This window comes from Lagopus muta, chromosome 29 (genome assembly GCF_023343835.1).
Source record: "Lagopus muta isolate bLagMut1 chromosome 29, bLagMut1 primary, whole genome shotgun sequence".
NCBI lineage: Eukaryota > Metazoa > Chordata > Aves > Galliformes > Phasianidae > Lagopus > Lagopus muta.
In genome coordinates, this window is record NC_064461.1 from 389,878 (window position 1) to 413,569 (window position 23,692).

Genomic DNA, 23,692 nt, shown 5'->3' on the forward strand with positions numbered 1-23,692 from the left:
ACCACAGCCAGCTCCTCCCCATCTTCACCAGCCCCCATAAAAGCACTGTCCTGTGTGAGCACCAGCATCCACCACTGCTTCCTGGCTCAGCTTGGGAAAGGGTGAGTGACTGGCCCTCCTTTGGCTGGCACTGGAGTGGGTCTCCCAGGCAGGAGAGCAAGAGGCTGTGGGGTGGCTATGGCCCTACAACAGTGACGGAGGCTATGGACCTGCTGCATGTAGAGCAGGCCCTGGTCACTCACTTGGTTCTGCTAGGGCGTTGTCCCTCTCCTAAATCCTTTGGTGGCTTTGCATTGCAGGCTCAGCTCTCTCACACCAAGATGTCTTGCTACGACCTGTGCCCACCAAAAACCAGCGTCGCCGTGCCCCAGCCCATCGCTGAGAGCTGCAATGAGCTGTGCGCACGCCAGTGCCCCGACTCTACGGCCTTCATCCAGCCACCGCCCGTCGTCGTCACCTTCCCCGGCCCCATCCTCAGCTCCTTCCCCCAGCAAGCCGTGGTGGGCTCCTCCGGAGCACCCGCCTTTGGCGGCTCCCTGGGGCTGGGGGGCCTCTACGGCGCCGGGGCCACTCAGGGCTCGGGGGGCCTCTGCACCTTTGGCAGACCCTACGCTTCTCCTGCCTGCAGCCCCTGCGCCTTGCCCCGCTACAGCAGGAAGCTCTGGGACACCTGTGGGCCCTGCTAAACACAGGCACATGCCTAATCTCCTCTTGCTTTTCTCATCCTCTTCATGTATGCATGATCCTTTCTCTGCCCTGTTCAGGCTACTGCTTTGTAGATATCTCAAGAAATACCACTCCTGAAGCCCCATGCATCTCCTGCCTACCTGAGTCCAGCACACATCGCTGCTGTTTGTTGTGTCCTTTCCTGCCTTTATGATTAAACAAGGTTGCATTCAACACTTGAGTATTTGTCTTTTCTTTTCAAGGAGCGTGGGAGCTCCAGAACTCCCTTCCTCTGAACATGTCCAGCCCATTTGGACAGGACAGTCTCAGCTTCCTTCTGAACCAGGCTGTGTTTCCTTGTGTCAAATCCCCTGACTATGACAGCTCTGGCTCACACAGCACCATGACATGTTAAGAGATGACCTGTCAGAAAGCAAAGCTGCTCTGCAGCCTCTGTGACTTACATCCCCATGCCTTCTGCAAACCTCCAGTCTCCTTGTTTTGGGCACTGCATTAAGTTCTTCTCTTCTTTTTTTCTTTTGCCTGTATTGCTCCGGAATCTTTTCTCCCTAGTCAGCAGATGCATGGCTTTTTTGCTTTGTTAATGAACAAAAATCATTCCTTTGCTGTCACTCCCATCTATTAAACTACCTTGTTTTTCCAGTCTTCAAGTTTGATTCCCTCCCCTTTAATGCCAATCAGCTTTGTTCTAACTGCGTGTTAATTGGAATGCTTCTAAATGATGGACCAGTGCCATTAATGCATAGATTTAAGGGGAGTATTTCCAAGACTAAGCCTTAAGTGATCAACCAGTAACCACCATCCATTTCTTTAGTTCTCAAATGATGTTAGATACAGACTAAAAGAATATAGTTACATACTGTTTTGCAACTAGACATGACCTCACCCTGAACAATCAACCAGCTCAAATAAAGCTATGCAATCGTGTTCGTTGGTTGATAATAGCTCTCACCAATCTTGTTATCTTGGGCTAGGCACTTGCTGTCTAACACAGTATGCATGTAGTTTTAGCTGGCTTGCATCCTGCCCAGCACTCTCAGCAAATCCATTGGAAGTTTGGTAGGAGAAGCTTGCATGTTCAGCACCTAAGTATCTTTCAGAGATTTGCACAAGAACAGGGATCCCAGTGTTGAGAAGAGAAACAAGAGAAACAGAGAAAAATCAGTCATCTCAATTTTGTAAAATTGCTGCAGTTAATGAGCCAGCTGGGAGGAATCAGGGCTTTGCTCCAACTCAAGGAGTGCCTGAGCCAAAGAGATGCAGGTCGGCGTGGCATAAAGTAGGATGCTAGTTGTTAGCTCCAGGGAAATCAGCACAGCAGTGCCCTTGCCTCAACACACATGAGTCTGGAGGGCAGCAGCAGAAATGGAAAGCCATCTCCTTGTACCCAAAAGGCAGGAGACCTTCTCCATTCTGACTGCGTGGGTTGCTTACCCATTTGTGGGTCCCTTGGGGGAGACCGAAACATCCTCATCTGAGCCCTGTAGACTTCAGCACCATCCCAGCTTCCTACAAATCCCCAACAAAAAGCCCAGGACTATGAGGGCAGGTGGTATTGAGAGCCAAGAAAATGGGAGAGGCTTTTGATGAGGGTCATTTTTTTTTTTTTTCATTGCAATATTCTCAATATGTATTTTTTAAATGAGTGAACATAAAATATTATCATCTTAAAATAAAAACAAGATGCATTATACAATAGTCAGGCTACTTTTGATTTCAGCTCATTGCTACTTGCAGTGTAGAGCCATCTGACACATACTTAGGAGACAGTAAAATTATCTATTAAATTCTGGATTGCTACTTCACAGTGCTGAGGGCTGAGCTCAAGAAATCACACATTCACTTTTTCATTGAAAGTACCTGTGAAATAATCTCTAAAGCATCTGTTAAGCAGTACTTCATTTTCTTCATACTTCGTTCAGCTGATGTATGGGCTTGGCCAAAACTTGCTTGAGGTAACAATTAGCTTAGCAGTGAAAAGGTAGTGCTTGATCACTGCTCTTCAGATACCTATCTTAAAAATCATCTCCCATTTATCTTCCTCCTATTGTTCTTTTTCTGAATGTAATTTGACAGAACTTCAAGACAGGTTTATCACTTTACACATGAACACAGTGATGTGTTCTAGTAACTTATACAAGATTTCAAAACAAAAACAGCACTAAACTCTAACCAAACACCGGAAGTTTGACAGCTGAAATAATTAACGCAGAGGAGATGCAAGATAATTCCATCTTAGTAGCAAAGGAAAACTGGGCAGATAGCTTCCTTCACTGCAGAACTATGTGAGAGCTACCAAGGGCTCTGCCCAAAGGCATTTCAGCCTTGGAATATAAGTGGCCTGAAAGCCTGCCCCGGGTGGGAGGCAGGCCACATGCAGGGGAAGGGACACCTGGACCCCTACAGGGACTGCAAAGGAGAACAGGAGTCAAGCATTAAATACAGGCTTAGTTTATTGTATGGGCAGTAAAGGACACAAGAACAGAAATGCAACAGGCTCTGGTGGGAAGAAGGCCCCAGGGCTTCAGGAAGGTTGTTTCTTCAGGTTTCTCCCATGTAGCAGCCAGAGCAGGGCCCATAAATAACCTTTGCGGACATGGATGAAGTTGAACGTGCCTGGCCACTGACAGGGCAAAGAAGAAGAAATGAAACAGGTGACGGAGAAAAAAAAAATTAGAAATGAGATTTAAGGAGCTATTCTGACCCCACTGCATTAACAAGAAATTGTTGATGCTTGGCACCTTATTCAAGAGCTCAGCTGAAGATCAGGATAGTACTGCCCATTTGCTGGTTTGCTCCCATGAGGGGAATATTCCTGCATGATTTAGCAGGGCCCGCAGCTGCCACGGCGGTACCTGTTGTACCGGTAGGAGTAAGGGCTGCAATAGCCAGAACCATAGGATCTACCATAGCCATACAGGCCCCCATAGCCCAGGGAAGAGCCTCCATAGCCATACAGGCCCCCATAACCCAGCGAGGATCCTCCATAGCCATACAGGCCCCCAGAGCCCAGCGAGGAGCCTCCATAGCCATACAGGCCCCCAGAGCCCACGGTGGAGCTTCTGTAGCCCAGGGAGGAGCCCCCAAAGACCGGTGCTCCAGAGGATCCCACAACTGAATCTTGGGGGAAGGAGCTGAGGATGGGTCCAGGGAAGGTGACAACAACAGGAGGTGGCTGGATCACAGCTGTGGAGTCAGGGCACTGTCGGACGCATGGCTCATTCCCACTGTCAGCGATGGGCTGGGGGCGGCTGATGCCACCGATGTTGGTGGGGCACAGGTCGTAGCAGGACATCTCTTAGGAATGGAGGTCAATCTGCAAAACATGGGCCTTTATGTTAGCATTAAAGAAATAACAAAAATTAGATTGTGATGAAGGAGTCCAGCAGGGCATCTGTAATAAATCTGGGAAGTACACATATTCTATCACTATTCTCTTTTGCATTGCAGTTTGAAGAATGGTCTTCACCTTAATATGGCAAATTCACATCCTTTTCAAATGTGATTTTTGTTATTTGCAGGTGAGCTAATTTCAGTAGTACAAGGTGAGTATCAGTTGAGTACATACTTCTTTGCTACCAGTAGAAATCTGTTGAACATTGCCATAATTCTGACTATGTCTATGAACTATTCTTTGTCTTAAAATAGTATATATAATCGTAGATAGTCAAGGAAATCCTTTTCAACATTAAGATCTTAGAAGCCTGGGAATCTAAACTGCTTAAAATACCCTCAAAGTCTTTTTCTGGAGCCTAGCTCCACAAGAGCTCTCATGTAAATGGAAAAAATAAGCACTATTTTCATAAACAATCAATCAGAGATCTCTCACAATCTGGCAGGCCTGAAGAGCACTTGGTTCTAAGTTCAAACCAAAAGTTTGCAACAAGTCAATCTTTGCAGCTTGAAAGAAATCTGACTTACCCAATTCACAAAGGCGAGTAAGGCGAGAGAAGTGGATAGAAGAACCTGGAGGAGAGAGCTTTTATACAGTTCCTTCCATTGCCTGGGGGATGTTAGGCATCCTGTGCTTGAGTTCATAATTAGGTACCAACCCCAAACTGTGGGACACGCAGTTCTTCTAAGTGCTGAAATTGTTTTTGCTTTTTGGTTTACATATTGCAGGCGCTTCAAACCCACACATAGCGTGACGTGCATGCTCCACTGCAGACCTCTCCATCATCTCCAGGAGTAATTTTTTTATTTCATTGCTCTTTAGGGGATCAAGCAAGCTGACTCAACTTATTTTAGCCATACATTATTAAAATGACAGGACAGTAATTTCCTTTCATCCATTCACAGTGTCTTTTAGTGTAATCAGTTGAGGTGATAGTTTACCCACAGAGAAAATTAAATTTATTTAGGAGCTCCAATGAAGGCTGAAGGCTTTTTGCAGGCTTAATGCTTATACCTCCAAACACACATCACGGGGCAATTGCAATGATCAGGAAATTAGGAGTGTCTTTTAGTGACTTTTGGAGAATTCTCTACCAGTTGTCTTTCAGTCTTGGGAACAGAGGAATACTTCAGCTGGTAATCACAGACCTCTCTGGAAATGGAGTTTTGAGGTCTTTTCCATCAAAACTGACTTTCCTTTATATTATTTTGATATGACATGAAGGCAGCAACTATCATACCATGGGTTGTCGTTTCGTTGTTAAATGTTTAACACATGGACATTACTTCTTGTGGACAAATGCATGCTTCAATAAAATGGAAATGAGCTTTCAGATAGAAAGTCAAAGTTCCAAGAAGTGTTATAAACCACAAACTGATTACTTTAAAGACCCAAGTGACCTTAACCTATATATTTCAATGTGATAACCTCTCATAATAGGGAAGTGTTTGCATCCGGGTTTTTAATGTAATACTGACTCAGTGCGCACAAAGTGGTAATGATTGTTGGTGAGATATTTGAAAGCCCATTGGAATGTCCTCATAAAACTTGAGGATAGTTTTCAGTATTATAGTACAGGAAACCTCCTGATGTGGAAAAGCTCATAATTTAGAAACAATATGTGATATGAAGATTACTAGGTTGATAATTATGATGATTACGATAACCATCATAATGATATGGTATTAAAACAATGCTGTAAAGAAAGAAACCTCAGCAAATGCCACTATTTTCCTTTTCCAGTGGTTTCCCAGCTAATAATTGCTTTCTGCTGAGAGATGCTGTCAATCATCATCTTTTATGCAAGATCAGTTGTAGACCAGGATCAAAGACTCCAGGATCAAGCAAGCTAGGAATTAATTGAATCTCAGGAAAATGTACCTTTTCAAACTCATGGAGTAGAATAAACTAAGCTGAGTGTTTTGAGTATCTGAATGTTTATTTCTGATATTCACAGGGCATCTGTCCACTTAGTGTTACTTCAGCGGCACTTCAGACACTGATATCTTAAAGGTGAGGTTTTTTACCTGTTGGAAATACAAATGAAAGAGTGGAAGAAACCCTTTAACAGCTGCAAATGGTATTTGATTTATGTTTTGAACATCCAAAATTTGTCTGTTCAATGTAGCCTTATGTAAGGCACTTGGAACTCTCAGCAGGTTATTTGTGATAAAGTATCACATTGTACAACACAGCAAAAGAAGCATTAACTACGTATAAGCAGCTTACTACATGGTGCAACTCCAAAGAGGATAGAAAACTGATATTAGTTTCATGAATCATGTTTTAGGATGAAAGATGCGCTCATTTCACCCATCACTGTTTCAGATCAAAGACCCTTGCGTGATGTAACGTGTTATGTTGCGTGATAATTGGAATCAAGTAATAAGCAAAAGCAGAAAGCAAGAGAATTTCATCACTTTATGGAGGTATCAATACAAAAAATGCGTCATGTCAGCTTATTAACTTGATGTTCACAAAACCAGCCTCTCACCCCTCAGGCAGTCTGTGCTGTATAAAAGCACTCTGCACTCATGGCTCTTCCAACCTCATCTCTTCATTTGCTCTTCTTGGTGAATTGGGTAAGTTTGAATTTGCTCTGACTACCATAATATCTCTTTTCTATGTGATTTAATGCTGGATGGTCTCTAATTAGTACTGATGAGTAAAATTTTAGGTGAAAATTCAACAGAAATGATTTAAAGGATTATGCACAACCTTATTCAGTGCTGGCATTTACTTTCAAAGCCAACCAAAAGTCTCTTGATAGGGCATAAAAAGTTGAAAGAAAAGTTTACTTCCAACAGTTGAATAAATGATGTGACAAGTTCAGTGTTTGTTGCTCTTTCAGTAACTCAGATAAATAAACACAAAACTTTGAAAAAGTTTAAATCTACATGGTTTATGGGAAAGGTTTCCACTTAGAAGTGGACTTTCCATTATGTCTATTACAGATCACTCAAGTTGCTTTAAAATGAACTCAAGAAAAATGGGCATGAATGCTATCAGAGATTAGGCACTGAATTAGAGGAAAAACACAAAAGAAACGAGAGGTGTTTCTTAACGATAAGGAATCATGCAGAGAGCTTGAGGTAACTAGAGAAGAACTATTTTTTCGCGCCTATTGAAGTGAGTCATTTGGAGGGAGATTATCTACAGGGCATTTTAATATGGAGTTCTAAGCTCTTTAGAGAAACTGGTCATGAATATCTTTGCCACGATTTAGTGTTTAGAAAAGGGGGACAATAGCCTTTGTAATTCCACTGGAATGGTCTCATTAAACAAGTTACTGAGCAAATCTGAATAGTCAATGGCTTATAATCCTTCTCTCTATAAAGCTCAGCACAGAGAAGATCAGTAGTAAAGATGAGCTAGAGTCATGAAATGCATAACACGACATTGGGTTCTTGGGGACTCAGAGTCCTGTGCTGATCCAATGACTCACCAAATCATCTCAGGAAATAGTTTTGCTGCTTTGATTTTTCAATTCTAATGCATATGGAGGAATTAATGCGCTTCAAAGGGCTGTTTAGTTGAAAGAAAGGTAGAGAACTCTATAGTGGTTATAGTCATACAAATAATGCCTTGAGCTTAATACAATCAACCTGGTATTATACAGATTGACCTCCATTCCTAAGAGATGTCCTGCTACGACCTGTGCCCCACCAACATCAGTGGCATCAGCCGCCCCCAGCCCATTGCTGACAGCGGGAATGAGCCATGCGTCCGACAGTGCCCTGACTCCACAGCTGTGATCCAGCCACCTCCTGTTGTTGTCACCTTCCCTGGACCCATCCTCAGCTCCTTCCCCCAAGATTCAGTTGTGGGATCCTCTGGAGCACCGGTCTTTGGGGGCTCCTCCCTGGGCTACAGAAGCTCCTCGCTGGGCTCTGGGGGCCTGAATGGCTATGGAGGCTCCTCCCTGGGTTATGGGGGCCTGTATGGCTATGGAGGCTCTTCCCTGGGTTATGGGGGCCTGTATGGCTATGGAGGCTCTTCCCTGGGCTATGGGGGCCTGTATGGCTATGGTAGATCCTATGGTTCTGGCTACTGCAGCCCTTACTCCTACCGGTACAACAGGTACCGCCGTGGCAGCTGCGGGCCCTGCTAAATTATGCAGGAATATTCCCCTCATGGGAGAGAATCAACAGATGAGATGCAATGGGTTCCCAGCTGAAGAGCTCCACATTACTCTGATTCAAGACCATTGAGCTTTTTCCCTTCAGCTCTGATCCAATTTCTCCTCTGAATTCTACTTTCAATTTCCACTATAACACTTCTCTCTTCATGTTTCCATCATGCCTTAGGTAAACGTAACAAAACAGCAGAAATGATTCCTGGTTGTTTAGATAAACTAAAACACAGGAAGGAAAATGAATCGTGAATATATCCCTTGCTGAAGATCAGTTACTTATTTTCTTGGAGACTCTGTGTATTACTTTCTCGGTATTATTAAAAGTTTATTGCATCAAACTTGTGACTTTCTGGTGTTCTTTTCTCATATTTTTTATCCTGATTATTTATTAATCCTACAGTAGTTGTACAGCCTGTCCAGCTGAAAATCTACATCATGTAGATGAAAATCCCAGAAGTAAGTCACAGAAAAAAAAAAAAAAAAAAAAAAAACCAACTTTCATGTCTACAAAAGCAGAGTCCAAGCCCTCAGAATAAAGGAATGATTGCTCTACTCTCCCTGTATTTCAGACATATAAACAGAAAGGTTAGGGGGTGGTATACCCACCAATAACAGATTAGTAGCATTAAAGAAATGGAACTACAGATTCAGGACTTTAAATGCTTTCCCATCAATTTAGGATTCACTGTTGATTTCACAGAACCATAGAATACCCCAAATTGGAAGGGACCCACGGTGATCATTGAGTCCAGCTCACGGTAGTTGGGCTGATTTCTTCCAGTTGAGTTACTGAGTTATCACCCTGAATTTCAGGTATTCACTCCACTATTCAAACACCATCCTTGGGACAGACCTTACTGAAAATTGACACGATTTTCTGTCAATTTCTTCAAGAATGAATATTCTCCTGTAAGCTTCATGGAAATTTTACGTTTAGGGTATAATCAGCAGTCTGTATAACGAGAAAATCTAAGACATTGAAGAGCTTTTAACAGAGACAAAAAAAAAAACACAAAAGATCTCCAGTTTTGCTATAGTCCTACATTAATGTTGATTCATCACTGCTAGCAAAAACAACAGAAGCAATCAGGGTATTTATGATACCCAAAGAACTTAAGCATTAGAAAAATCAGACTTCTATATACACATCCTCAGCAGAGTGTTTCTCAGTTCCTCCTACATAGGAACACCTTGCAACTAAAGCCCACACTTCCATCCCCTTTATGCTACAGACCAGTCTTCCAGATTCTCCTGACTTTCTGGTTCTCCTGCAATATTTCTCACCCAATACATCCACCGAGAAGCCACACTCCTCTGAGAATCACTTCTTGTTGCAGCTTTTCCCTTTCAACAACCCCCCATCACCACTCTTGACCTCCCTAAATTCCTTCCCATGCAGGAGCATCCCTCCCACCTGAGGGCCCCAGCTGTGACTCATTTCCCCATAATCTGCTCATCAGAGCCATTGGCTCTTCTGTTGTGATCAGGGAAGATCACCAGGTGGCTCATTAGGGAAGGGAGGTTTAGTGTAGGTATTTTCTAAACATTTTGTTATTTTTCTATCACCAGATTAGGAGAATTCCTGCTCACAAATATGTGCTCAGTGCAGCAAAGAGGGTCAGTGTTCACTAATGGCTGAATTGCTTCAACTCTTTCTAAAAATTATCCTATGTAAGGATTTATTTCTTTCTTCAGTTCTCTTTATCGAGAGAATTTTTCTCCACAGTAGTAGAAATTAAAACCAAAAGTTGATTTATCTGATTTGGAAGAAAATCACTTTAATAAGATATATTCACAGAAAAGTGTTACAGAATGCCAAGAATAAACATTGGAGTGCAGACAGATCATTCCATAATTATTCTTTGGTGAAATATCATTTCATAAGGATTAAGATTGCATATAGTACCCACCAAACTGTACACACAGGAAGAAAAAATAATCAAAGAAACCATGAGTAGAATATGAGGCGATTAAAGATGTTCTGTGTGCTCCCAGCTCCACTGCAGTGGGGTGGGACCAATCACAACTTCATATCATCTCCTTTGGGACTACTGCTATGTATCACGGAGTCACTGGATATTCTTCTTGTAGGTTATTTCTGCATGAATTAGCAGGGCCCGCAGCTGCCACGACGATATCTGCTGTATCGGTAGGAGTAAGGGCTGCAATAGCCAGAGCCATAGGACCTACCATAGCCATAAAGGCCCCCGTAACCCAGGGAAGAACCCCCATACAGACCCCCATAGCCCAGAGAGGAGCTTCTGTAGCTCCCATAGCTCCCAAGGCCCCCATACTGACCCCCATAGCCCAGAGAGGAGCCTCCATAGCCATACACACCCCCAATGCCCAGGGAGGAGCCCCCAAAGCCCCCAAGAACGGGTGCTCCAGAGGATCCCACCACAGCTTGCTGGGGAAAGGAGCTGAGGATGGGCCCAGGGAAGGTGACAACAACAGGAGGTGGCTGGATCACGGTTGTGGAGTCAGGGCACTGCCGGACACAGGGCTCGTTGCAGCTGTCAGCGATGGGTTGGGGGCAGCTGATGCCACCGGTGGTGGTGGAGCACAAATCATAGCAGGACATCTTCTGGGGATGGATGTAAGCTGCAGCACACACTGATGATGAGACTAAGTAGAAGACAAAGAAACACAAATGATTATAGCAGTTTACACAAAGGTAATGAGTAGAGTATAGGAGTTTCAGCAATAGCCAGTTTCGCTGAATTATGTAAACACAGATTATGTGGCTTTCCCTGCCTGGATGCTTACAAAGTCATTTGACGTGACAGTGAAGGATAAATTGTTATGCTAGTATCCGAGTTCCCATTTAGGCAACCACTGCCCTGATATAAGCCATAAAATTTCAATATTAAATAAATATATGTTCAAACATTCTGGGCCAGGATGTCCTCCAAAAAGTTCTTTTGAAATTACTAGTCCCAAGATTCTGTGAACTCCAGAATATGCAAAGATTGCCATAGGTTAAATGCAAGGCAGTCAGGGTAGTGAAATGCAAGTCGCATAGGAACTAGTACTGAGGCAATACCTCTGCAATGCCCCCCATATTGCAGGTTCATTTGTCATCCCAGAGCTGATGCTAGGTTCTCTGTCCCAATACAGTACAGATGCCCTCAACAGCATGGATGGTAGCCATCAGCTGAGGTTAAATCCAGCATTAAAGATGTAGCAGTAGGGAAGAAAAAGAGACTTACCTGAGCCACCAAGAAGTCAAGGGAAAGGTTTGGAAGAGCTATGAGAGAGAGGAGCTTTTATAGCCCATCAGAGCAACCGTAGGTACAAGATAAACACTTGTTGCCCGCCCCAATTTCAAATGCAGGTAACCCATCAAGATGATGACATTGCTTTGTTCATTATTGGAGTTTACAAGTCCTTTCAAAATTCTCTTGTAAAAGAACATAAACATTACATTAGGTGACGGCGAATTCTTTCATCTTGTGACTTGTTGAGGAAAATTAATGCCTGGCATTATTCCAGTCAATTCTTTGAAATTACGAAAGAATTGTGCTTGCTCCTCTTGTATTAACGCCTGGAGTGTGTCTCATGGGTTTATCAGAATAATAAACTGCTGTCATGGACACGATTTTTGTTTAAGAACATATAATTCACATTGCAGCCTGCCCAAACAGCAGTTAAAGACTGACAGTGTAATATGCAGGAAGGCTGGGGGTGGTTGGTGCATGCTTAGCTTCCCCACCCACAGGTGGAGGACCCAGCATCTCTGGTTGTTGTTAGCTTTTGGCTGTGAAGGGGACAATTCAGCTCTAAAAATCAGCACCCCCTCCAGGCACCTGCAAGGTTTGCTTCAGTTGTGCTTTCTACATAGGATAGGATTCGAGACAGAAATTGAAATTTGAGCAGAAAAGTAGCACAGTCCTTAGGTTTTGGAGTGCTTAAGGAGAAAAATCCTTAGGGATTTTTCTTTGTGCAGATATCAGCTGAGGGGATTTCTCCTCCCAGCAGTCACTTAAACTGTGCTCTTGGATGCAAGAATAGAAATGGGGCAGAAGTGCTTTGAGTTGTTGACATTGATGCTCAGGAATTTGTGACCTGTAATGCTCAAGTCCAGGACAGTGCTGAGCTGGCAGTTTCAACAAGTAGAGAACAATTATGCACTTGGAATGAATTGTGAAAAATAAAGGCTGGGTCTTCCCCTGTATACAGATGTGTTATTTTAATACTGCAGACTCTATGCCATAGATTAGCATAAATTATCAGGTGGGTCTCTCAGCCTTTGAAGTGGTTGGAACTTTTTCTGGGAAATATTTTCAGGCTTCCAGGGAACAAGTCTTTTCAACTGCCACAAATCATCCACAACATTTGAGAATGCATTCTTACAATTAGATTAAATACGTGTACCCGGATTTGTGTGCCTAGCAATTATGAAATGATATCACATTAAAATATTTAAGTCAAGGTCAGTTGTGTTCTTGCTATAATCAGTTCATGACTGTTTTCTTCAGTGGAGAAATATGAAATGAAACACAAACTTTTCAGTAGCAGACAGCTTATTAAATGGGTGTATCTTAGTCATTCCCGGTTGCACATCAGACCATGAAAACAAAGATAATGGAAAAGCTGAAGAAAAGCATTGGCGTTGCTCCTGCTCTACCACTAAGGACATGAAGAGAGTGATAACAGGAATTAATATGATGTCAAAGCATTTGAGATGAAAGAGACTTCTGTGACAAAATGCAACTCTTTTGTTTTGTGAGAGTTTGAACCAACAGTCAGCCAAACTTTGATGACCTCCGTGTCATAATAATTTGGGGTTTGCCCCAATTATGCACATGAACAAATTGTACCTTAGGTGATCCCCACAATCAGGGGAACTGTATAAAAACTCTCTGAACCAAGAGTTCTTCATTCCACCTTGCTTGCTCTACTCTCCCTGTGAAGAGGGTAAGTATCATTCTATCATGATTTCTTGCCTAAAATCCAAATATATCTTTTTTAATTGTTTTAATTAAATATGTATGGAATCATCTCTAAATACTCTAAGATTCTTAATAATGATAGATTTTCTCTCAGTGAGTATATTTTTCTTTTTATAGTGTTGGACATCAGTGTACTCAGGTTCTTCAAAAGTGGCCATTTCCTCTTAATACAAACTTGAGCCACCAAAGCAGCACTGAAAACTTCAGCAGAAGGCTATTCATGTCACTAGGAAATTTTTAAGGAAAATATACATAATTTTTTTATTCATCTTTTTATATATATCGTATTATGAGCGGATCAGCTTGGCCAGAAAAATGCAGAAATACTGTTGAAAGAGATACTGGAATATAGAGATGAAATTAGTAAACATTAACCTTCATATTGTCCTCCGTCTGAGCAAGGAGTTGGTCCAAATGACCTTCAGAAATCTTTTCAAATCTACTGTTTTCCATAGTTCTATGTTTCAGTATGGTTCTAGTGAAGAAAGAATTGTTCAGAGGAGGTACTGAGCCTTTTCCATGGGTTTTCCTGGAAATTGGCTCAGATCCTATGGTGATAATCTTGCTGAAGAGCTCAGCACCCAACAAACACGTCTGCAGCAGAGGCTAATCTATAGCTGCCTGAGTGTACCAGTTTCACTCTGGAGAAACCAAACAGATAATCTTCTCACCCACCCTGTGACTCTCAATCTACTTTGCAAATACTTCAGGGCAGGGAATGCCTTATTTAATCTGTTTTTCTAGCAGGCTCAGGATGCCGGCAGCATGATTTTTGCCATTGCTTTTGGAAACAAGTTACAAGTCGATATGTCAGAGTTGTTATTCCAGCTACCCATTAATTTACTGCAAGAGCTTCGCCGGTATTCAGGTTACTCTGCTTTGTTTTTGCCAGTATAAAATAAAATGTGAAACAACCTCTTAGACACAGACATTGTGAGAGTGACTGCAAAATATAGTGAAAGCAATTGGCAAAGCAAGTGGTTGGTTCTTGCAATGATCAAGAGCTGGATAGTAAAAAGAACTTCCAATAGGAAATCAAGCATGAGAAATTAGGAAGGATACAATAAAAGGAGGGACTTTTCAGAATGGAACCTGAGCAGTGCTTGTTTTTACAAGTGAGAGAGAGAGATATTGATGAATTAGATTGAAAAGGAAGAAATACAGCTAAGATTAGAGAGATAAAGCCATTATTCTTATCTATGTGTCCAACTTGTAAACTCTTTTTTTCAGTAGAGTTTGTGCCTTCTGTTTACTTATCATCAGTGTGTGCTGCAGCTTACATCCATCCCCAGAAGATGTCCTGCTATGATTTGTGCTCCACCACCACCGGTGGCATCAGCTGCCCCCAACCCATTGCTGACAGCTGCAACGAGCCCTGTGTCCGGCAGTGCCCTGACTCCACGACCGTGATCCAGCCACCTCCTGTTGTTGTCACCTTCCCTGGGCCCATCCTCAGCTCCTTCCCCCAGCAAGCTGTGGTGGGATCCTCTGGAGCACCTGTTCTTGGGGGCTTTGGGGGCTCCTCCCTGGGCATTGGGGGTGTGTATGGCTATGGAGGCTCCTCTCTGAGCTATGGGGGTCAGTATGGGGGCCTTGGGAGCTATGGGAGCTACAGAAGCTCCTCTCTGGGCTATGGGGGTCTGTATGGGGGTTCTTCCCTGGGTTACGGGGGCCTTTATGGCTATGGTAGGTCCTATGGTTCTGGCTATTGCAGCCCTTACTCCTACCGATACAGCAGATATCGTCGTGGCAGCTGTGGGCCCTGCTAAACACAAAAGGAAAATTCACTAAATGAAGTACCAGTGGAAAACAAAATGCAGATTTACCAGCTAGCGGAGGAGTAACAACTTTGTGAAAGCACTCGCTAATCCTGCTCCATTTGTATGCTCCACACCTCTACATTTTTCCTTTGAATTCTTCTCTGGTACCTTTGTGGGTTCAATTATTTATTTCTGTTTTATCATACTTGTTTCTGAGTGCAGTGAGACATGTAACATAGTTCTGCTCCAAATGCATCTGTCTCCAATATCCTCCATATGCATACTTGATACTGTGATACTTGTTTATTCTTTCCATTCTCATTAAAATTCCACTGCATCATTAAAAAAAAAATTGTAATGTGATTCATTGGTTCCTTCCATTCTGACTTTGCCAGCTTCTCTGCATAAAGCTGCCTGTTGAACATAGAGTTACAATAGCACTTCCACACAGTGGAAGTCCACCAGAAGCCCTTCCTAGATTTGTTTCACCACCTATCAGCACCAACGTGGTCACAACACACCTGCCATAGATGAGCAGGAGCTTTCTTAACACATTACTCCATTAGATTTCCCACTTGTGAGTGTGAGATAAAACTTTGAACTAACTACACATTGAGCCCTTGCTTATTCCATTGCAGACTTCTAATCTGATGTCATAACGTAATCTAACCACAGCCCTTATGGGAAGATTGGTAGCTGATACCAAATTAATTTTGGAATTTGTGTTTCTCTGGCACAAATCTGCCTGAGTCCAGCCTTTTGAAGTGTCTTTCTCCTGTAAATCCTGGCTGTGTGTAGGTGACACTTCTGCCAATCCATTTGCATTCACAGTACTTCTGTTTGGGTTCCTGGTTTTGGGAGTTCTTTGGTTCTCCGTAAGTAACGCACTTATCAAATATAAATATATTATCTATAAATATTCTATGGGTAGCCTCAAACCAAGTAAAAGTACTGCAGCACATCTGGTCTATCTGCTATCAGAAGAGCATCTGTCTCCTGATGAAGCAGATATTTATCTTACAAAATGGTTTCTTCCCGTGGTTCTGCTGCCAAAAGATCTTAGGCTACATATTTATCTACAGCAAAACAGCAGCCAGAAAGGATCCACAACTCACCGCCTTGCCTTTAAGTGGGTGGGAAAGACCAGCATAATCAAAGTTCTTTTTAAGAGAAGGAGCCCTAAAATGTGTGTGCTGCCAAGGATCCCACTGTGTTGTCCTGAAGGAAGGAACCAAGCATCAGGTTGGGAGGAGATGCCAACATGTGGTAGTGATTCACCGCCCTCAACTCAGGGCAGCTGTTGGCACTGGAGCCAGACATAGAGTGAACAGCAGGAAACTTGGCAAAAAGTATAATTGCACAGATTCCCAAAAACAGGAGAAGCTCAGATCTCATGGTGATGGGAAAGGCATAGCAGCACATAGTTCCAGACCACCCCACCCAACTGCAGTCAACCAGCCAAGATCTACCTGGTCAGGTAAATGGAGTTCCTCAGAAGTCTATGAGCCCTCCAGGAAAATATGTTTAGATAATGGTTAATCACTGTGTAGTGGAAAAAGAGGAATGTAGAAGGTCACATGCTTCACCAGGTAAATGGCCGCTCTTGTTCTGTGCCTTGTTTCTGATAACCGTCAGTTCTACATGGTCTGAGGCTAAGTGTAAAAATCTGGGTGCATTCCATTATTGAATGAGAAAGCTCACCCAACTCCTAGCACCCAGGGGGCCCTTTTTGCACCAAGGAAGCTTTCCTCACATTCCTTTAAAGCTTTGGCTTTCTTCCATGCGAACTAAGTTGAAATGGCACCTGGAAGACCAAGTGGACACGTTCTTTATTAAATAAGGTCCTGACTGAGGTCTTGGGAGGGTAAGAGTGCAGTTTGTAGGGCTGCAGGGGTTTGGGTTTCTGTTCAGCAGAGTGTAACCCCAAGATCTGGTCTTATGGAGAGCTGGCAGCTCCTGAGAATACATGGTGAAAAATAGCAGCTGGGTCCTAAAAATCAGAATATAACATTGTCACCTCGTAAGTGACAAAAGAGCATTTCAAAATGTCACAGAAATCAACAGCTTGACATCTAGAAAACAGTTGGCTCCAAGAAGAAGAAGGCAAGACAAACAAATATAAGGCTGTTCTGAGGAGGGCTTTATATGCATTTCCTCGAACTGCCTGGAGGACCTGAGGCTCCTATTAACTCCAGCCCACATCTATCATAGGTGGTTCACCTCAAAATGATGAATCAGTTTTTTGCTCAATATTTATGTTTATTAGTTGATTCAAATTCTCACTCTGCAGGAAATGCGAATTACAAAACAAACATTTCTTTCATCTTAACACTTAATTGGCAAGATTCATTCCTGGTAATGTTCCATTAACTACATTAGAATGACAGGAGGAATTGTGCTGGCTTCACTTATTTCTTCTTCTTTATTAGCTGACATAATGATGGTGGCTCAGAAGTCCACTGTAATTGCCATCTGCTTTCATATGCAGATTTTCTTTCCATCCTTTCTTACTCATGCTAGATAACGTATAATTGAGACAAACCACCGCGTCTTTCTTGCGAAACCAGCAATCTACATGAGGGTGGAACAGGACCATCCTGCACTTTTGGGGTGAAAAATCAAGAGAAACATTACAAAGCATTTTTTAAATCATCCATCCCCATGCCCTGTGTGGCAAACTACCCAGTTCTGTAGATTAATTTGCCACAATAAAGACAGATAGCTTGTGGAATATGTATTTTAGAGGAAGCCAAGCATGTGTTTCAGTCATAGAGCCAAGGCAGACAGCTCACAGGTAGGCTTAGAAAGCACCAGGGAAAGCTGCCAAACATGAGGCTGGAGATCTCTGTGCCACAACCAGAACAAATGAAGAACTCCTTTGGAACAGGAAATCAGCTGAAAGCCTGATGCTGGAAATCATGATCTGGTGAAAAGGACAGAAAGAATGCACTTGACCAATGCAATTTCAAAATTACATTTCAAAGCTCTGGGCTGCTCAAATCTGACCACACACCTGTATGGCAATGATGATACACCAGTTCATACCTAAGCCATTAGAAATGCTTTACGAAGCACTTAAAAACCACACACAAAAACTAATTTAACATCCCTTATGAGTGCTATTGTGCTGTGATCCCCCAAGGCTGCCTCAAAAAACCCTCATAAATTAAGGATAATTTCTGGCACAAATATTGTGGTGATTCTGTTTAACATCAACTGACCCATGAGCAAATGGGGAAATGTAGGGGCGGATTGGGCACTGTCTGTTGCCCAGGATTTTGGAATATGGGTGGGATGCATCTCAATGCATCTCACTTGCTTAGAAGCTGGGTTTTTCATTAATCACACTGTGTCAACGACAGCACAATTGATGTGTTTTGAGGACGATACAAATACCAGTAAGAGAAGCATGAGGCAGCATGAGTGTCTTGTAGTATTCTTGTTCCTCCCTATTGAGCACAGGGAAAGCCTGAATCAGTGCTTTACACATCAGTTGGAATCTGGCAAGGAGATCACTCTGCAGGAGATGTTTTGCTGATCCAGGATGAAAGAGAAGGAAAATAATGCTACTCCTGTAATATTCCATCTTCCTGCCACCTGCCAGCATGTCTAGGAAGAAAGAATTTAAAGTTGTTTCTTTGGGATTATCCAGTGAAACACAAATTCAATTCCTCTATAAGGCAGAGGGTTAGATAGGGGCAAATTGTGAAATACACTGGTATCCATTCAGATCTCATTTTAATAACTGTTTCAGATGCTAAAGCAATCTCTTCTGCTGGTGCTCCCAGGCAGCAAGGAAAATTCAGCATTTCTGTATCAAAGCTGATAGACTTTCCATACTGTGGCTTTCCACAGGGATGTGTTCACCCCCACATTTTGGGGCTGTAGGTGGGAGCAGAAATTGGATTCCATCTCACTGACCATTTCATTGCAAAACGCGTGAGCAGATCAGATTATAGCCCAGATCTGCAGAGCTCAAATGCAAACATGCACAGCAAGCTACAGCTCTGATTAAAATCATTACAGGAAGTTAATGAAGGAAGTGCTAAATAAATAGAAACAGTTTAATACCTCCTGTGATGCCAGTGAGGAGGGTGGAATGATACCAGCACTGCAGCCGGTCAATTAAACATTGAGATGAAAGAGTGCTGGGAGCTGGAATGTGCCTACTACGCTACTCAGAGATTTAGGATGATTTTGCAAACAGCAAAGCAAAAACAATTTCATCATTTTGGGAAGCTCAGTGTGCTTCAGATTTGGGCTGCTTTATGACTATGACCTCATGTGTGCGGTGCCTCAGACCCCCCCAGGCACTGGGGAGAGCTGTATAAAAGGAGCCCTGTGCAGTTCAGTTCCAATCCTCCTGAAGATTCTCCTCTATATCAGGTGAGATTTTGTCTTTCTCTCCTCTCTCCCTTCATCTTTTATTATTTGCAAGCTGTGTTACTGGCAAGTTTTAGGGTCAAGACCAGGGCTTGGGGCATTGAGTTCTGTTATTCTTATTTTGCTATTCCTATCCTGCGAGCAGATTGAAAATATCAGATGGCAGAAGCTTCAAAATGCAAAATTCTCTTGTAGCACGTCAGCTAATACCTAAACCATAACTGTATACAAAGCTGTTTGAGGAGCCAGCTGAGCAAAGAGAATTATACACATAGAAATCTTATTTGTGTTATCTTATAAACTTCTGTTTATCTGACAAAGGAAATCAGCTCTTTACATTTTCCAACTTACTCCACGCTCTGTAGAAAAAATGTTATGCCAAGAAATACTTGGACAGAGATATTTCATGGGGTATCTATATTTAAGATTGCAGGTATATGAATCATGAGTTCAAATTCCTCTCGGGCTCTAATTATTTAGGATTTTACCAGGGGGATTACAGAGATTAAGGGAATGTAGAGTTGAAAGAGAACACTGGAAGTGAATTATCCTAAAGAGCGTAAAACAAAAAATACAGAAAAGAAAAGAAAAAAAAAACAGAGAAGGAGCATGATACCTGCAATTAGAGCAGTGCTGTGTCCATGTCTCCTTTGCATACTTCCCGAGCCCAAACCTGCCTCTATCCCATTCTGTGCAATGAAGAAGTCAGTTCTGGTGGTTTTGAGGCACATTCCCCAGGGAAGAGAACATTTGTGTTTGAGCACATAAAGCGCTCCTGGCACTCTGCTCCTCCTGGAGGCAGTTAACAAAAAAGCAAACAACCAGCAGCAGCAATTTCCGAAGGCAGAGGTGGAAGTGACAATTGCAGGGATTGCTGGATGGGGAAGATCAAAGCGGTGCTGATGCACAAGAAAGCCTTTAAGTAGTGTCACCAATTTTGCCTGTGCATCAGCCCGCCATTGGGTTGCTCCCCAACAACCCAGCAGCAAATGCTGTGCTCCAGCACACCTCGTGCTCTGTGTTCACTCAGCCCTCTCTTTCAGAATCACCTCTCTGCCGAGCCATGTCCTGCTACGACCTGTGCCCCACCACCAGCAGCATCGCCTGCCCACAGCCCATCGCCAACAGCTGCAATGATGCCTGCGTCCGGCAATGCCCCGACTCAACAGCCCTCATCCAGCCACCGCCCGTCGTCGTCACCTTCCCCGGCCCCATCCTCAGCTCCTTCCCCCAGCAAGCCGTGGTGGGCTCCTCCGGAGCACCCGCCTTTGGCGGCTCCCTGGGGCTGGGGGGCCTCTATGGCTCCAGGAGCTCTTATGGCATCGGGAGCTCCTTAGGGTACGGAGCGCAGTATGGCTACGGGAGCTCAGCCCTCTCCACGCTCGGCGGTGGGTTCTGCAGCCCCTTCTCTTCTCGTCGCTACAGCAGGATCCTGCGGGGCAGCTGTGGGCCCTGCTAAGGGCAGAAGGGCAGGGGAATCTCGCATGAAGGCCCAAGCAGAGCAATGAGGACGGGGCTTGGCGCACCAGCAGCCTGGTTTCGACTTAGCATTTCTGGTCTTTCATCTGTTTTTGGTTTTCCCTTCAGTTTCTGGGTCGTTGTTCACTGTTATCAGCTGTTCCAGCTATCCCAGTTTTGTGGGTAGCACATGCAACATAAACATCACTCCTAATGGCATCTTCACCAGGAGCTGCACAGCTGCTGAGAACAAAACCAGCTGAGGACAGCAGTCTCTCATCTCTATGCAGGACATTTGTTGAACATTCTCTGGAACTGTCTGGAAGCAGTTGTTTGTTGGGTTTTTTTTGTTGTTTTTTTTTTTTTGTTTTGTTTTGTTTTTTTGTTTTTGTTTTTTTTTCCACATTCTGTGATATCTTGCTTTGCAAACAAAGGCATTTCTTTCTCATTAAAGTTTTATTGCATCACACAGCAGCCTCCTGGTTTCCCTTCTACAGTGTTCTCCCACGGATAGACCCAAGCTGGTAATTGAGAACTGCTCCTATGAAACACTATGTTACGGAGTGAAGCTACACAGTGTCACAACTGTTTCTATAATTACACCCCTGAGTAAGAGCTTTCCCTCCTCTGGAGGCACAAGAGGTTTAAAGTAACGTTGTATCCTAACTCAGGTTATGCAAACGTGATTGCAGTGGGGCCTTTCTGAGAGCACTCAAAGGGATAATCGTAGGTTTCAATGTTAAGCTCAGGGTGAGAATAAATGCCACTGAGGTGTTGCCCAGCAGAGGTCTTTCCAAATGTAAACGTGCACCAAAAAAATTCATCCATCAGATGCTCAACCTATAGCACTGCCATTGCTCAGACCTCCCCCAGTAGCTGACATCCCTACTTGTGGCCTTTCTGTCCCAGTGAGAAAGGAATAATCGCTGTCCCCTTGAAGAAATAACTGTTGTTCAGTATCAGGAGCAGCAGACACAGAGCTTTAAGCTGGTGGTAATACACCGGGTCAAATTGTAATGAAGCTGCAAATGAGGCATGCTTGGTGCTATGCAAACAAAGAATAAAGCCAAACCCTGCCCTCAAGTGCTTCCAGAGCAAGCAGACAGGATAAGCAGAGCATAAGCAGCACTGCTCTTCCTCCACCACCCTCCACTTTCTTTTTCTTTCTTTTTTCAGATAGACATCTTTGTCGCAGAGATTGAAGGCTGTGCTTTCTGTACTGAGAAAAAATATTAGGCAACATAGGAATTGCCTGGCAAAGCACAGGACTGAGCTCTCTGCAATGTCCCCATCAGACACTGGGTTTATGGTCTCTGTTTTGAACTTTCTATACTACTGGTTTACTCTTCATTTCCACTCCCCTCTCCTTTAGGAAAGAGAGAAAAACAGTAGCAGATAAGGAGCACAGAGTGGAGCATTCCTGTCTTGTATACACTGGGATGGGGAGAGTTTCTATAATGTCAGTTCCCATCTCAAAACTCAGATTTGCCTGTCACTTAAGTTGCTGTTCTGGCTGGAGGGTATGAGTATATTATGATGATGTTTAAGATAGAAAATATCCTGATTACATTTTTTAAAAGATAGAACTGAAAACGAGATAATTAAACTGACACATTTCCATGGCTGCTTTCTTATTTTAGCTGAAAGATACGTACAGGACAGAGGAAACTCAGGAGACACAAGACATGACTTATTGTAGAGTTTGTCTTATAAGTAAAAGGGGAGGAAAAACAACAGCAACAAAAAAAATTGCTTCTTCAGATTTCTCTGATAGATCATGGAATCATAGAATCATAGAATGGCTTGGGTGGGAAGGGACCCCAAGGATCATCAAGTTCCAATCCTCTGATATAAGCAGGGCCATGGCATGCAGATTTGCTGCTAGCCCAGGTTGCCCAAGGCCACATACAGCCTGCTCTTGGACACCCCCAGGGATGGATCATTTCATTTAAAACATCTAAATCTTTTGAGTTCAGATCCTCCCATTGCAAAAGTAGCAAAAGGGTGACTGTAAAGAGGCCAGTAATTGCTCTGGGATTAAAGTCTTGGAGGACGCTGGCACCCAGCAGGGCACATTTCTGTCCTGCTGCTCTAAGTCATTGCACCTGTGGGACATCAACCAGCGCTGAGAGTCTGAATGTGTGAAAAACCATTAGGCTTGAGTAGGGAGTAGATACATAGTGAATCCATGTATTTAAATCAGATACCAGAGGCTTAGCTCCCACGGGTGCCTGCCTTGAAGTGTGATGTAGTGCGGAGGAGTATTTATGGACTGTGTTTACAACATCTTCATGAATCAACTTCTAATTGCACCACCTCTGCTGATCGTGTTACCTTGTTCTAGGGTGGGAACACATGTAGATGAGAGTGCAGTGACCTCTATAGTTCAAAGCGAAAGCTGCTGCGAGTTCAACACAGAGGTGCAGCGAGATGGGCTTAGAAGAGGGTCTGTGTGAAATGAAAATAATCCCACAGAAAAGAGCATCACTTGTAGATATCAATGATATCTACAATATCAATATGATTTGAAAATATCTCAGTGGCTGCCATCATTCTCTGCATACCTATGCAAATGAATGGTGGCTTTTTTTTTTTTTTTTTGGACAGAATCCTTGTGATGGAATAATCACCCAGAGCACAAGACAAAGACTTCAGACACATCCTAACAACAGAGAGCCATCAATCTGCAGCTTCTTCTCACTCCAGCCTGTTTTACAACCGAAGTCACACCTCTAGTCTCTTTGAAGTTATTGCCACATGCTTCATCCTGCCCAAATGAATTTCTCCAGCATGACTCTGGGCTTTACCTGGAATTAGTCTGATGGAGCAAGGTGAGATTTGTCACCACACTGCATTTCACACAGGGAACAAAAGTGCTGAGCAATGTCTGACCTCTGGTCCATTGGAGCCCAGTTTGGAACTG

The 23,692-nt window shown here is 43.3% G+C and overlaps 6 protein-coding genes across 6 annotated transcripts; 4 read left to right on the plus strand and 2 right to left on the minus strand.

Moving 5' to 3' along the window:
- Positions 1-311: 311 nt before the first annotated feature.
- Positions 312-686, plus strand: LOC125685902 (scale keratin-like). The gene has a single exon (XM_048929365.1). It carries the CDS (start codon positions 321-323, stop codon positions 684-686), a length of 366 nt encoding a protein of 121 aa, XP_048785322.1. The 5' UTR covers positions 312-320.
- Positions 687-3,141: 2,455 nt separating this feature from the next.
- LOC125685892 (scale keratin-like) lies at positions 3,142-9,567 on the minus strand. The gene is made up of 2 exons (XM_048929361.1): positions 9,501-9,567; positions 3,142-4,003 (listed from the first exon to the last, which is right to left on the minus strand). The coding sequence occupies exon 2, from the start codon at positions 3,980-3,982 to the stop codon at positions 3,512-3,514; it is 471 nt and encodes a 156-aa protein (XP_048785318.1). The 5' UTR covers positions 3,983-4,003; positions 9,501-9,567; the 3' UTR covers positions 3,142-3,511.
- On the plus strand, positions 7,722-8,192 carry LOC125685893 (scale keratin). Its single transcript, XM_048929362.1, has one exon. The coding sequence runs from the start codon at positions 7,722-7,724 to the stop codon at positions 8,190-8,192; it is 471 nt and encodes a 156-aa protein (XP_048785319.1).
- Positions 9,568-10,284: 717 nt separating the features above from the next.
- Positions 10,285-10,797, minus strand: LOC125685784 (scale keratin-like). Its single transcript, XM_048929189.1, has one exon. It carries the CDS (start codon positions 10,795-10,797, stop codon positions 10,324-10,326), a length of 474 nt encoding a protein of 157 aa, XP_048785146.1. The 3' UTR covers positions 10,285-10,323.
- Positions 10,798-14,463: 3,666 nt separating this feature from the next.
- On the plus strand, positions 14,464-14,937 carry LOC125685823 (scale keratin-like). Its single transcript, XM_048929254.1, has one exon. The coding sequence runs from the start codon at positions 14,464-14,466 to the stop codon at positions 14,935-14,937; it is 474 nt and encodes a 157-aa protein (XP_048785211.1).
- Positions 14,938-19,219: 4,282 nt separating this feature from the next.
- Positions 19,220-21,023, plus strand: LOC125685804 (scale keratin-like). The gene is made up of 2 exons (XM_048929226.1): positions 19,220-19,314; positions 20,355-21,023. Exon 2 carries the CDS (start codon positions 20,375-20,377, stop codon positions 20,768-20,770), a length of 396 nt encoding a protein of 131 aa, XP_048785183.1. The 5' UTR covers positions 19,220-19,314; positions 20,355-20,374; the 3' UTR covers positions 20,771-21,023.
- Positions 21,024-23,692: the final 2,669 nt, after the last annotated feature.